This window comes from Amblyraja radiata, chromosome 39 (genome assembly GCF_010909765.2).
Source record: "Amblyraja radiata isolate CabotCenter1 chromosome 39, sAmbRad1.1.pri, whole genome shotgun sequence".
NCBI classification, from domain to species: Eukaryota; Metazoa; Chordata; class Chondrichthyes; order Rajiformes; family Rajidae; genus Amblyraja; species Amblyraja radiata.
The window spans coordinates 4,771,143-4,787,079 of record NC_045994.1 but is presented as its reverse complement, the minus strand read 5'-3'; the positions used below and the strand labels follow the sequence as shown (position 1 = coordinate 4,787,079).

Genomic DNA, 15,937 nt, shown 5'->3' with positions numbered 1-15,937 from the left:
GAATGTAGATAAAAATGCTGGAGAAACTCAGCGGGTGAGGCAGCATCAGTGGAGCGAAGAAATAGGTGACGTTTCGAAACGTCACCTATTCCTTCGCTCCATAGATGCTGCCTCACCCGCTGAGTTTCTCCAGCATTTTTATCTACCTTAAACTAAAGGGTTAACCAGTGTAGCTATAAACCGCGACAGAACTGTTCCAAAGATCAACATTTAATGTTTCATAGGATTTTGCTCTCGATAGAACTTAATGCGTTTGTTTCAAGTGATTTAAGAGCACAAATTAAATAACGAGAGAGCAATACTTAAAGAGTCCGCCCGCTAACATCACAAGAGTCACTTCAACCAGGCTGTAATTTAGCAGGTTGGTCAACAGACACAGTCTGCCAGGAAAACTCCAGCTGGGCGACAGTGGTTAGCGCACAACAACAGCTTTTCACTGTACCTCGGTGCACGTGACAATAAACTCAACTCAAACCGATGAGAAGCAGCCTGGACTCCCAACGAAACCTCTCGGGAGAACGCACAAACTCCGTACAGGCAGCAGGATCGAACCCGGGTCTCTAGTGCAACTCTACCGCTGTGCCACCCTGAGCCTAAAGCTGTGCCCTCTATAGCCTTTGCTGTTTCCACTCTGGGCCAAAGGCTGCTGAGCCGGGCAGCTCGCCCCGTGAGATGCTTCCTGGCAGTACCAGCGGTGAGCTGAAAGATTGCTGCTCACACCACCACCAATGGCGGTCACAGCTGCCGGCGGCAAGAGGCAACCACAGATAAAAATTCCCAAACCAGAAAATGAAACCGTCTCTGCAAGAACCACGTTTCCGTGACAACGTGGCTCAATTCTGCATGGAATTCTGCACTCTGTATCTTCCCCTTTGATCTACCTATTGCATTTGAGTTTGGCTTGATTGTAAATATAATAAAAAGGAACCGCAGGTGCTGGTTTATACCAAAGATAGACACAAAATACTGGAATAACTCAGCGGGTCAGGCAGCATCTCTGGAGAAAATGGACAAGTAAAGTTTCAGGTCGGTCTGAAGAAGGGACCTGATCCAAAATGTCATGTCCATTTTCTCCAGAGATACTGCCTGACTGCAATCTTTTGTATTTATGTATAGTATTATCTGATCTGTTTGGGTAGCATGTAAAACAAAGCTATCACTGTACCTTGATGCACGTGACCAAATAAACTCAAAATTAATGTACGCACCTGCACACACATGCACCTAAATGCATGTAAACAAACCAATGTTTACATAGAACATAGTTCAGTGTGAAGAAGGTTTCTGACCCAAAACATCACCCATCCTAATTCTCCTGACATGCTTCCTGTGCCGCTGAGTTACTCCAGTATTTTGTAGTTGACTCATTGCAGCCACATCTGATGATGAATCTGCAGGTCGCATTTACCCTCCTCTCCGTCCCATCACCATCCCCTCTCTCCCCTTGCACCATCTTCTACAACAGGCACAGTGGCACAGTGGTAGAGTTGCTGCCTCACAGCACCAGAGATCCGGGTTCAATCCCGCGTGTTGTCTGTATGGAGTTTGTACGTTCTCCCCATGATCGCATGAGTTTTCTCCGGGTGCACCCGTTTCCTCCCACACTCCAAAAACGTGCGGATTTGTAGGTTAATTGGCTTTGGTTAAATTGTAAATTGTCCCAAGTGTGTCGGATAGTGCTAGTACACAGGGTAATCGCTGGTCGGAGCGGACTTGGTGGACCGAAGAGCCTCTTTCCGTGCTGTATCCCTAAGGTTCAAAGTCTAAATCTGAAGAAGGGTCTCGACCCGAAACGTCATCCATTCCTTCTCTCCAGAGATGCTTCCTGTCCCGCTGAGTTACTCCAGCATTTTGTGTCTATCTTCTGTAGGGATAAGTGCTGGGACTACTGCTGTTTATGATATATATATATATATAATTGACTTGGACGTAAATGTAGATGGGTTGGTTAAATCCCTGTCCCACGGTACGAGTTCATTCCAAGAACTCTGCCCTGATTCGAACTCGGAGATTTACGGTAATGGCCACTCATCGGTACTCGGGGCTCTCGTGGACATTTTTCAACATGTTGAAAAATCTTCACGAGTCTTCCCGTGCTTAACTGCAGTTAGTGAGTCGTCCCGAGAACCTGCCGTTAGCGGTACGAGCCGCTAAGAGACGTCCCTGAGCTCCGACGTACCCGCTACGTTCATTCTCCGTGCTTACCACGAGTTTGATTTTTTTTAAACTCGGGAGAGCTCTTGGAATGAACTTATACCATGGGACAGGGCTATTAGTGAGTTTGCAGATGACACCAAGATTGCTGGGGTGACGAACTGTGAGGAAGGCTGTCATAGAACACGGCGGGATAAAGATCAGCTGGTGAAATGGCAGGTGCAGATTAATGCGAGCAAGTGTGAGGTGTTGCACTTTGGGAGGTGAAATGTAAGGGGAAACTATACAATTAAAGGGGAAAATATACAATGACCATAACAATTAAAGGCCGGACCTTGAGCTTACCATGGACGCCAGACAAAGGGCCATTTTCAAGATGGCGGCATGGTTTCAAGATGGAGAGGATTAGGGTCGCCATGACAACGGGCCTTTAAGGCCAAGATAAGACCGAACTCTTAAGAACTTTGAAACTTTGTTGGCGCCTGAACAGTGTCGACTCTTTGTGTACTGGCTCGCTGAAGTCTACTATTACACTACAATCGATGCACGTATGTACTTCACCATGATTGAGCTTATGACGAGTACGGTGTTACTCGATTGTATGTCACTGCACCGAGGTTCATAGGTACATGTGACTATAAAGTATCATCATCTTCTGCAGCACATCAGCTTAGTTTAGAGATACAGTGAGGAAACAGGCCCTTCAGCCCACCGAATCAGTTCAGTTTAGTTCAGTTTTATTTGTCATATGTAGGTTAACACAGGGTCAAGGAAATGTGTTTGACAAGACAACGGGTCACATCAGCAATGATATTACAAGGATAAAATTAAGATTAAAAAAGATTAAAATGACATTGGTAGGTAAAAGACAATAATAAATAAAATAATCAACATATATGATGTGTTTATGAGTTCAGAAGCCTGATGGCATGATGATAAAAACTGTCCTTAAGTCTGGTGGTACTTGCAGCCACGTCTGCCTGACGGTAACAAGGAGAACAGTCTGCGTGCTGGGTGGCTGTGGTCCTTGATGATGCTGTGTGCCTTCCGCAGGCACCGCCGGTGGAAAATGTCCTGAATGTCCGGGAGACAGTTGCTAGTGATGTGCTGTGCCGCCTTCACCAGTCTCTGTAGTGATTTGCTGCTGTGGGCAGAACAGTTCCCGTACCAGACTGTGATGCAGCCCGTCAGCAGAGTCTCAATGGTGCAACTGTAGAAGTTTGTGAGGATGCTGGCGTTCATGCCAAACTTCCTCAGTCTTCTCAGGAAAAAGAGCCACAGGCGGGGTTTCTTTGTTATTGTGTCCGTGTGCAGTGTCCAAGAGAGGTCCTCAGTGATGTGCACACCGAGGAACTTGAAGCTGCTGACCCTTTCAACCTCAGCATCACCGATGTGGATGGGGAGGTGTCCACTCCCCTGCTGTCTCCTGTAGTCCACGATCATCTCTTTAGTTTTGCTGACATTGAGAGAGAGTTTATTTTCCTGGCACCAGCTGTTTAGTGCCTTTACCTCCTCTCTATAGGCCGTCACATTATTGTCTGTGATGAGGCCCAGGATGGTTGTGTCGTCAGCAAACTTTAGGATGATGTTGGAGCTGTGCTTAGCAGTACAGCCGTGCGTGAACAGGGAGTACAGGAGAGGACTGAGCACACAGCCCTGTGGTGTACCTGTGTTGAGGATCAGTGAGGAAGAGGTGTGGCGGCCGATTCTCACCACCTGGGGCCTGCCCGTCAGGAAGTCGAATATCCAGCCGCAGATGGAGGTCTCCAGTCCAAGATCAAGGAGCTTGGGGATGAGTTTTGAGGGATTGATAGTGTTGAATGCCGAGCTGTAGCCAATGAAGAGCATTCTCACATATGTATTCCCTTTGTCCAGGTGGGTGAGCGCAGTGTGAGTTGCCATGGCGATGGCATCGTCCGTGGCCCTGTTTGGCCTATACTCAAACTGAAGAGGGTCCAAGGTGTCAGGGAGAGAGGAGCAGATGTGAGTTTTGACTAGTCGCTCGAAGCCCTTCATGATGTGTCAGTGTGACAGGACGGTAGTCATTTAAACAGGAGATGATTGCTTTCTTTGGAACAGGAACAATGATGGATGCTTTGAAGGGGGTTGGAACCACAGACTGACTCAGGGAGAGGTTGAAGATGTTGGTGAACACCTCTGCCAGTTGATCAGCGCATGCCCTGAGAGCCCGCCCTGGAATACCGTCCGGCCCTGGAGCTTTGTGGTCATTGACATTTTGGAAGGACCGCACCGACCATCGATCCCCGCACACTAACACTATTCCACGCACACTAGGGACAACAGACAATAGACAATAGACAATAGGTGTAGGAGTAGGCCATTCGGCCCTTTGAGCCAGCACCCAGATTCACTGTGATCATGGCTGATCATCCACAATCAGTACCCCGTTCCTGCCATTTGCAATTTACAATTATACCAAGCCAATTAACCTACAAACCTGTACGTCTTTGGAGTGTGCGAGGACACCAGAGCACCCAGGGAAAACCCTCGTAGGTCACGGGGAGAACGTGCAAACTCTGTACAGACAGCGCCCGCAGTCGGGATCAAACCCGGGCCTGTGGTGCTGTAAGGCAGCAACTCTACCGCTGCGCCACCGTGCCACCCATGATTGGGCATTGGGTTTTGAAAGTCCTGGTGCCCCATAGACACAGATTCACCCTCATCTATCCGAGCAGTCACAATCTCACACACAAAAAAATTCAACCGAGCTGTCGAATTTGACTTCATAAATCCACGTTGACTGTGTCATCCTGTTATTGTTTGCACAAGGCTCTGCTAACACATCTTTAATAATAGATTCCAGCATGTCGCACAGTCTGAGTCATTCCCTGTCCAAGTCCCCTCTCACAAGTCATCCAACTCCACGCGCGGAACTGACTCAACAGATAATGTGTTCCAGCACTCGTCACCTGCACCATCAATTACCTGTACAGAACTATTCTGTTGTCCTTCTTCCAGTTTAACCCTAGGTGGAGCGGCACGGTGGTAGAGTTGCTGTCTCACAGCGCCAGAGAGCTGGGTCCGATCCTGACTACGGGCATCATCTGTACACAGTTTGTACGCTCTCCCCTGGATGGGTGAGTTTTCTCTGGGAGCTCCGATTTCCTCCCACATTCTAAAAACGTACAGGTTTGTAGGTGAAATTGGCTTTGGTAAAATTGTAAACCGTCCCGAGTGTGTGTCGGATAGTCTTAGTGTGGGGGATCGCTGGTCAGCCTGGACTCAGTGCGCCAACGTTTAAGAAACAGTTAGACAGGTACATGGATCGGACAGGTTTGGAGGGATATGGACCAAGCACGGCAGCTGGGACTAGTGTAGCTGGGACATGTTGGCCGGTGTGGGCAGGTTGAGCCTGTTTCCACACTGTATCACTCTATGACTCTAACCACAGGCTATATATTCCCCTTCATTGTAGTTCAAGGCCTTCCCGATCGTTTTGTGAAATTTAGTTAGTAGCCTGCAACTCCCAGACATGTCCAGCCTGCAAGTTTCCTGTCCAATTAGATGGCTTGGCACTCTGAGGGAATTGGAGCACAGTGCCCTGGATTGGGAAAAGGCTGCAAACTAACATCGCCCATGTGTCTGGTTCCACCATCTCCTCCTCGAGGCGGTTCACTGCATTCTACACCACTCCCCATGTTCCTGTTCCTCACCATCCTCTCTCTCAGCCAAACACAACCTCTCTACTCAGTCACCTTTCAGGGCTACGAAGGCCAGCATATATTGCCCAAAGAGTTGTCTGAAGAAGTTGCCTGACCCAAAACGTCACCTGTCCATGTTCTCCAGATGCTGCCTGACCAGCTGAGTTACTCTAGCACGTTGTGTCTTCCATTGCTAGTTGTTGGCAAGTACTGATGCGTTAGTGTAGGTTAGTTGTGTGCAGAACATATTCATATGTTCACAAGTGATAGGAGCAGAATTAGGCCATTCAGCCCATCAAGTCTACTCTGCCATTCAATCATGGCTGTTCTATCACTCCCTCTCAACCCCATTCTCCTGCCTTCTCCTCATAATCCCTGACAACCGTGCGAATCAAGAATCTATCAATCGTTACCTTAAAAATATCCGTTGACTGAGCCTCTACAGCCGTCTGTGCTATTAATTCCACAGATTCACCACCCTCTCACTTCTCCTTCCTAAAGATACGTCCTTTTATTCTGAGGCTGTGGCCTCCGGTCCTAGACTCTCCCACTGGTGGAAACATCCTCTCCACATCCACTCGATCCAGGCCTTTCACTATTCCGTAAGTTTTAATAAAGTCCCCCACCCTCCTCATCCTTCTCATCTCCAGCGAGTACAGGCCCAGTGTCAGTTCTGGACGGCCCATTATAGGAAGGGTGTGAAGGCTTTGTGGAGGGTGCAGGTGGTTTACCAGAATGTGCCTGGATTGGAGGGTATCAGCTCCAAGGGAGGGGACAGACTTGGATTGTTTTCTCTGGAATACTGGAGGTTGTGGGGAGACCTGATGGAAGTATATAAAATGATAGGAGGCACACATAGACAGACAATCAGCGCCTTTATCTCAGGATGGCAATACCAAAGACAATAGACAATAGGTGCAGGAGTAGGCCATTCGGCCCTTCGAGTCAGCACCGCCATTCAATGTGATCATGGCTGATCATCCACAATCAGTACCCCGTTCCTGCCTTCTCCCCATATCCCCTGACTCCGCTATCTTTAAGAGCCCTGTCTAGCTCTCTCTTGAAAGCATCCAGAGAATCGGCCTCCACTGCCTTCTGAGGCAGAGAATTCCACAGAATCACAACTCTGAGTGAAAACGTTTTTCCTCATCTTTGTTCTAAATGGCCTACCCCTTATTCTTAAACTGTGGCCCCTGATTCTGGACTCCCCCATGTCCAACCTGGCTCCACATAAAGGACCTCAGATATCCATGACATAGGAGGAGGCTATTCTGGCCATCGAGTATGCTAGCTCCTAGAGCAATCACAATCAGTCCAATTCCATGCAGCCTCCATCCTATTTCCGGGACATCGATTCTCTCTCACAGCGCCATCAACGTTCCACTGCCCACCTCCACCAAGGGCAATCTATTGTCTTCAAATGCCCATGCATTTGCCCATCTCTGGGACGTAGATGGAAGATCACACGGTTACAGGAGAACATGCAAACTCTGCAGAGGCAGCATCGGTGGCCACGATCGAACCTGGGACTGGAGGTGCGAGGCAACAGCGCTACCTGCCGTGCTGGCACCAGCGCACTGAGGCGCAGGCTGTTTGCAGAGCACCGTAACTCAGCACAGTAACAATGCGGCACGGCTATGGAGGAATCTCCACCAATGTTACATGTGGTTACAACCGCAGCAAGAAGGCAAAGTGGCACACTGGGGGCAAGCACACACACACACGCACACATACGCGGGCACACACACACACGTACACACACACACGGGCACACACACACACGCGGGCACACACACACGCGGGCACACACACACGCGCGGGCACACACACACGCGGGCACACACACAGGGGCACACACACATACACGCGGGCACACACACACACACGCGGGCACACACACACGCGGGCACACACATACACACAAGGGCACACACAAGCGGACACGCACACACAGGTAACTTTGTTGGCGTCTTTATGGCGACACTTGTGTGCACAAAGACTTTCACTGCACCTAGCTAGGTACACGTGACAATAAAGTATCATCTTCACACATACACACACACTCACATGTACTCATACGCATGTATACACACATGCACACACACACATGTACGCAGACACATGCACCCACACGCAAACACAGGTACGCACACTCACGTGTACACAGACACGCGCACCCACACATACACAAGCGTGCACATGCACAAACACATGCACACTCACACACACGCCCATACATACCCACAGACTCACATACAAATACACATATGCAGGCCTGCACACATATCTGCACACACAAATGCATACTCTCCCACCCACACCCCACACACACACACGCTCATGCACAATCACATGTGAGCACACACCCATCCATGCCTACACACCCACGCACAATCAAGTATGTGCTGACACACATATAGACGCGTGCACTCTCACACACCCACGCACACACACACACAAGCCCATGAACACACACACACACACATACACGCACACGCACACAGACAAGCCCATGAACACACATATCCGCTGGTTCGCCACTCACCGATATTGGAGTGCTTCAACAGTCGACATATTCGAGCTTCCCGCTCCAACTTCTGGTGATCTGCAGAGAGAGTGAGAGCAAACAGGTGAGCAGGGGGCGGATACAGGACAAGCAAGATGGCGGCCGCGGACAGAGGTGGGAGGATGGGTGCGTGTGAGCAGACTCTAGGCTCACCTCCCGTGCCCTGGAGAAGCTCTAATGTTCTGTGGTCAGCTCAGGAAAGTGTCTCAACACATGTGAGGGGAGCGGTGGCCGTGGGAGACGAGGGTCGAGGTGTGGGTGGAGAGGAGTGGGCCGCTGGAGGCCCCGCAGCAACCGGGGGAGACCACGTGGGTTGGGCCCCGCTGGAGGCCCCACAGAGGGTGGGGACAAGCGCGCGGATCGGACGTAGCCTGCAGCGGCACGGAGCGGCGGTGGAGGTCACCGACAGCATCGCCAGGCCAGGCCGACCCCTGAACTCCGACCCAGGGCCATCGCCAGGACAACAGGCGTTTAAGGCCAAGATAACTCAATTTTTTATGAAGCTGACAGTGGAAAGGTACAAAAGATGGAAACAAACTTTTGGAGTAACTCAACGGGTCAGGTAACATCTCTGGAGATATTGGATAGGTGACGTTTTGCATGGGCCTTTAGAAGGGCCCTGACCCGAAACGTCACCTATCCATGTTCTCCAGAGATCCAGAAAACGCACACCTCCAGATTCAGGGATAGGTTCTTCCCAGCTGTCATCAGGCAACTGAACCATCCTACCACAACCAGAGAGCAGTCCTGAACTACTATCCACCTCATAGGTGATCTTCGGACTATCTTTAATCAGACTTTACTGGCTTTATTTTGCACTAAACGTTATACCCTTATCATGTATCTGCACACTGTGAATGGCTCGATTGTAATCATGTATTAGTCTTTCTGCTGACTGGTTAGCACGCAACAAAGCTTCTCACTGTACCTCGTTACACGTGACAATAAACTAAAACTGAACTGAAACACATGTTCGGCACAGGCCAAGAAATCAGTTCACATTTAATAGTGGGATTAATCTTAACCATAAAATGCTGGAGTGGCTCAGCATCTCTGGAGAAAAGGAATAGGTGACGTTTTGAGTCGAGATCTTCTTGAGATCTGAACACTGTGTAGAGGGTGGCACAATGCCACTACTGGTAGAGCACCAGAGACCCAGGTTCGATCCTGACCTCGGGTGCTGTGGAGAGCGCGAGTTCTCCCCAGGACTGCGTGGGTTTCCTCCAGTGCTCCGGCTTCCTCCCACATCCCAAAGACGTGCGGGTTTGTACGTTAATTGTTCCTCTGCAAATTGCCCCCTAGTGTATTTGGAGTGGATGAAAAAGTGGGATAACGTAGAACTAGTGTGAACAGGTAGACACAAAGTGCTGGAGTAACTCAGCGGGACAGGCAGCATCTCTGGAGAGAAGGAATGGGTGATGTTTTGGGTCGAGACCCTTCTTCAGACTATCGGCGGTCAACATGGATTAATTCGGTGGGCTAAAGGACCTGTTTCCATGCTGTTTTTTTCAGTCAATCTTCCTTCAGTTAAGGATGGGGATCAAATGCGGGCATCTTGCTCGGCATAGACAAGTTGGGCTGATTGGCCTGTTTGTGTTGTATGAGTCTAGATGGGCTGAAGGGGCAGTTTGTGTGTTGTATGAATCTAGATGGGCTGAAAGGCCAGTTGGTGTGTTGTATGAATCTAGATGGGCTGAAGGGCCAGTTTCCACGCCCTATCTCTAAAACTAAAACTGACTGAACACTGCGATTACTTGAACACCACTGTCTTTTCAATCTTTTCATAAAACTCCCACTTGGGGCTGAGGGAGGAAGTGTGAAGTTGTGAGAGGGGTGCAGGGGGGTTTAAATAAATATTGACATCAGTAAACATGGTGAGTTTGCAGCAGCCCACTGCCGGATCTGGCTGGGTTGGGCGGCGGCTTTGCCAGGAACCTGTTTAGGTGAAGTTTATTGAGCAGCAGGGACTCAGCGGGTGCTGTTGGCGTCGTGCCCTCTCTACCCCACAAAACATGGGCCTCCTGCGAGCTCTGAACATGCATGCTCATTTGTACAGGAATTGTCTGGAGTGGTGATGAAGGCAGGTATGACAGTGGTGTTTCAGAAGCTTTTAGATAGGCACATGGATATGCAGGGAATGGAGGGATCAGTCAGATGGGATTGGTTGAACCTGGCATAATCTTTTGCACAAACACTGTGGTCCAAGGTGCCCGCTCCTGTGCTATCCTGTTCCATGCTCTAAGCTCCATGTTCATGTTGGTTTGTTTACATGCATCTAGGTGCATGTGTGTACATGTGCGAGCGCAGACAAGGTTTACCAGAATGATGCCTGGATCAGGTGGTATTAACGGCGTCAGAGTTTGCATTGACGGCACCGAAGTAGAAAACTTCAAACACCGAGATGTCAAGATCACCAACAACTTGGCCACTCCTGGATCACCCACATTGAAGCAACAACCAACAACACCTCTACGACCTCAGAAGGCTTAGGAAGTTCGGCATGTCCCCGACAAATCTCACCGTAGAAAGCATTTTATCGGGATGCATCACAGCTTGGTTTGAGAACAGCTCCATCCAAGAGCGCAAGAAATTGCAGCGAATTGTGGACGCAGCCCAGACCGTCACACAAACCAACTTCCCTTCCATTGACTCCACTTATACCTCACGCTGCCTCGGCAAGGCCAGCAGCATAACCAAGGACGAGTCGCACCCTGGTCACTCCCTCCTCTCCCCATTCCCATCAGGCACAAGGTGTAGAAGTGTGAAAACGTACACCTCCAGATTCAGGGACAGCTTCTACCCAGCTATTATCAGGCAACTGAATCATCCTACCACAACCAGAGAGCAGTGTTGAACTACTATCTACTTCATTGGTGACCCTCGGACTATCCTTGATCGGACTTTGGTGGCTATACCTATCCTATGTCTGCCCATTATCCATGTTTCTCCATTCCCTGCATGCCCCTATCTAAAGCCTCTTATACTCCTGTGTTGTATCTTCCCCCACCCCCGGCACTCACCACTCTCTGTTAAAAACATTGCCCTGCACCTATCATTGAGCCAGAGAATACACAAGGCTGTGGAGGGAAGAGAGGTGGCTCAGTGGATGACCATCGACAGACAGAGTGTGCATCCTAACATCTGACCATTTTGTTTGGGAAGAAGGGTCTCGACCCGAAATGTCACCTATTCCTTCGCTCCATAGATGCTGCCTCACTCGCTGAGTTTCTCCAGCATTTTTGTCTACCTTCGATTTCTCCAGCATCTGCAGTTCTTTCTTAAACAATGCATTTTGTTTCGTTTAATTGAGTTTAAGTTAGAGATACAGCATGGAAACAGGCCCTTCGGCCCACTGAGTCCACACTGACCAACAATCAACCCTTTACACCAGTTCTACGTCCCCCCACCGTACACATTAGGGGCATTTAAGGAACAACAATTTGCCACTTCTCCTCTGCTCTTACCCTCTCTGAATCCCCATCTCATCGTCCACCAAAACAGAGCCCATGACCAAAGGCAGTATCAAACCTCACCAAACAAACTCAAGGGCCAGGTCTCTGCAAAACTAGCACCGTAGAGTCATAGAGCCACACAGCTAGTGCTAGCGTGCGGGGATCGCTGGTCGTCGTGGACTTGGTGCGCTGAAGGGCCTGTTTCCGCTCTGTATCTCTAAACTAAACTAATGTATTCGCCGTGAAATCCCACTGAGACTGCTCTTCCCTCCACGTCACTACTGATTTCTCCTTTGATTTTCAATGTGCTTTTTCCACATGCCCCATTTTGAGCAGAGCCGCTGGAGAGTACAATGAGGAGGTTTTCAGTCGTCTGAAGGTGGATGTGGAGGGGCAGTACCGGTGTGGATGGCATGAGTCCACACCGCCAGGTACTGCCATGCAGCAAACAGGTCTCAGAGTGCTGCCCCATTAAGATTCCGGGCTGCCTTCGCCCTGCAGGCTGACGTCACTGCACACTGGGGGATCGGAAGTCAAACACTCTCAACTCATCCTGCTGTATTGCATTTAAAAAGCCTCAAAGGATTTTTTTTTAAAGCAGTTTAATGGCACCGTGAGCCAATCTTTTCACATCCATGCATGTCCGTGGTTGACAGCGAGTTTAGTTTAGTTTATTGTCACGTGTACCAAGGTACAGCGAAAAGGTTTTTTTTGTTTTAGTTTTAGAAATACAACGCGGAAACAGGCCCTTCAGCCCACCGAGTCCGCACACATAGTCACGATCGAACCCGGGCCTCTGGCGCTGTGTGGCAGCAACTCTACCGCTGTGCCGCCTCAATTACATAATTACAATCGAGTCATTCACAGTGTACAGATACATGATAAAGACAATAACTTGAATAATGCTGAGTTACGGTATGCTGAGAAAGATATTTGATCTCCGAGTGCCGTGTTGTAGTAGCAAGCCTCGCAGCGCCAGAGTTCCTGGTTCGATCCTGTCCTCGGATGCTGCCTGAGTATGAGTTTGCACGTTCTCCCTGTGACCGCGTGGGAATGGGTGATGGATGGTCGGCATGGACTCGGTGGGCCGAAGGGCCTGTTTCCGTACTGAACCTCTAAAACTAAAATTCACCAAAGGCCACAATACACCACAGAATTCTGCATTCAAGATTGCTGAGGGACATCATTATTCCAGCCACTATCCCCGTTCTATTTGAGAAAGCAAGGCATTCACGTTCTCGTAAGATAGACACAAAAAGCTGGAGTAACTCAGCTGTCAGCAGTAAATTTGGGAGCATTATTCCAAAAATTACCAGTGCATAAATCAAGCTTTGGTTTTAATGGAACAAGCATGCAATTTCAGTAGGCTCTCCCCTGACTCTCAGTCTGAAGAAGGGTCTCGACCCGAAACGTTACCGATTCCTTTTCCCCAGAGATGCTGCCTGACCCGCTGAGTTACTCCAGCTTTTTGTGTCTATCTTCACGCTGTTTCAAAAACGCATACGGCAAGTAAAAAGAAAGTGAAACACGAGGTCCCTGTATTGTATATTATAAGCAAAACTCCTGAAGATTGATAATCTTAGCTGAAAATCATAATAAAGTTCTTGTGCATCAAAAAACTCAAGCTTAAAAATTTGCGCGGTAAATAAAATTCAATGCGATTCCATTTGATCCTCCAACAACATTTTAAAAACACACATTGTACTACAGCTGGAGACTGCAGGATTATCCATGTTCATTCGTTTAGTTGGGTTTAGTTTAGAAATACAGCACGAAAACAGGTCCTTCAGCCCACGAGTCACTGTCCAGCAATCCCCGCACACTAACGCTATCCTACACACACTAGGAGACAAGTTACAATTTACAGACGCCATTTAACCTACAAACCTGCACGTCTTTGGAGTGTGGGAGGAAACCGGAGCACCCAGAGAAAACCCACGCAGGTCACGGGGAGAACGTACAAACTCCGTCCAGACAAGCACCCATAGTCAGGATTGAACCCGGTGCTATATGGCACCAACTCTGCCAGTGCACCACCATGCAGCCATGCTGCCTGACCTGCTGAGTTACTCCAGCACTTTGTGTCTTTTTATGGTAAGCCAGCATCTGCAGTTCCTTGAGCCTGCCCATCACATTGGCCGGGTGTGACTGAGGGAGAATGGATGAGTACATTTTGGGGGTCTTAGTGGCGACTCTTGTGTGTACTTTGTATGCAAAAACAAAGTCTTTCACTGCACCTAGCTAGGTACAAATGACAATAAAGTACCATCACCATCATCTGTCACGAATAGACAGGCAGTGTTTCGGGCCAGGCCCCTTCTTCAGACTGTTTGTGGTAGGGGGTGTAGGGGAAGCTGGGGGGGGGAGGGCTGGACAAAGTCTGGCAAGCAATAGGGGGATTCAGATTCAGATTCAGATTCAGATTCAACTTTAATTGTCATTGTCAGTGTACAGTACAGAGACAACGAAATGCAGTTGTCGGGCGACTGATACAGCTGACGGGCAACAAGGAACTGCAGATGTTGGCATCTTGAGCAAAACACAAAGTGTTGGAGTAACTCCAGAGGGCAGGCAGTATCTGTGGAGGGGAATGGACAGGTGACCTGATCCGATCTGATGTTTCAGAATCCCGACCTGAAATGTCACCAGTCTATGTCCTCCAGAGATGATGCCTGACCGCTGAGTTACAACAAAACCCCTCATCATTACCTTAAGTCAATGGCCTTCAGTTTTAGAGTCGCCAACCACTGGCCACCTACCTTGTTAATGCCTTTCCTAATTTTATAGGTCTCAGTATTGTCACCCCTCAGCCTCCTTTTGCCCCCCAAAAAAGATCCAATGCGTAGGAAAGGCTGCACGGTGGCACAGCGGTAGAGTTGCTGCCTTACAGCGAATGCAGCGCAAGAGACCCAGGTTCGATCCCGACTATGGGTGCTGTCTGTATGGAGTTTGTACGTTCTCCCCGTGACCTGCGTGGGTTTTCTCCTAGATCTTCGGTTTCCTCCCAAACTCCAAAGACCTGAAGATTTGTAGGGTAATTGGCTTGGTAAATGTAAAAAATATCCCTGGTGGGTGTGCAGGGATCGCTGGTCAGCGCGGATCCGGTTGGCCGAAAGGGCCTGTTTCTGCGCTGTATCTCTAAACAAATAAACTAAACTGCAGATGCTGGTTTAAATCGAAGATAGACACAAAATGCTGGAGTAACAGCGGGACAGGCAGCATCTCTGCAGAGAAGGAATGGGTGACATTTCGGGTTGTGCCCCTTCAGACTGATGTAAGGGGAGTGGGTGAGACAGAGAAAGGCCCACCCACTCTGTCCCGCCCTTCTTCAGTCTCGACCCGAAATGTCACCCATTCCTTCTCTCCAGAGATGCTGCCTGTCCCGCTGAGTTACTCCAGCATTTTGCATCGAAAAAAAGACCCAACCTGTCCAATCTCTCCCTGTAACTCAAGCCACCCAATCCAGCGTTGTTGAGAAAGGACACAAAGTGCTGGAGTAGCTCAACGGGTCAGACAGCATCTCCAGGGAACATGGGTTGGTGATGTTTCGGGTCGGGACAGTTACTCCAGCACACTGTGTTTTACAGGCGAAGGGGGTTTGATGGACAGATCGATGGAGTAAAGATGGAGATGAAGAGGGGCAGATGCTCCAAGCATCAAAGTGTTATTAGCCTGGTCCTCAAATGGCGGAGAGGACTAAATTCATGTTCATAAGTGATAGGAACAGAATTAGACCATTCGGCCCATCAAGTCTACTCTGCCATTCAATCATGGCTGATCTATCTCTCCCTCCTAACTCCATTCTCCTCCCTTCTCCCTTCATAACCTCTGACACCCATACTAATCAAGAAGCTATCAATCTCTGCCTTAAAAATATCCACTGACTTGGCCTCCACTGCCTTCTGTAGCAAAGATTTCCACAGATTCACCACCCTCTGACGAAAGAAATTCCTCCTCATCTCCTTCCTGAAGGAACGTCCTTTTATCCTGAGGCTATGACCTCTGGTCCTAGACTCTCCCACTAGTGGAAACATCCTCTCCACATCCACTCTCTCCATGGCCTTCAACATTGAATCCACCACCCATCCCTCAGCTGTTGTCAT

The 15,937-nt window shown here is 49.1% G+C and overlaps 1 protein-coding gene across 25 annotated transcripts in view; it reads right to left on the bottom strand.

Annotated features, from left to right (window-relative positions):
- The window catches only part of LOC116967405 (calcium/calmodulin-dependent protein kinase type II subunit beta), a 263,340-nt gene that overhangs the window by 186,833 nt on the left and 60,570 nt on the right, over window positions 1-15,937 (bottom strand). For all 25 annotated transcript variants that reach the window (XM_033013933.1, XM_033013946.1, XM_033013947.1 and 22 more), the window contains exon 2: window positions 8,362-8,421. In XM_033013933.1, coding sequence (XP_032869824.1) covers window positions 8,362-8,421 — 60 coding nt within the window. The remainder of the gene's footprint in view (window positions 1-8,361; window positions 8,422-15,937) is intronic.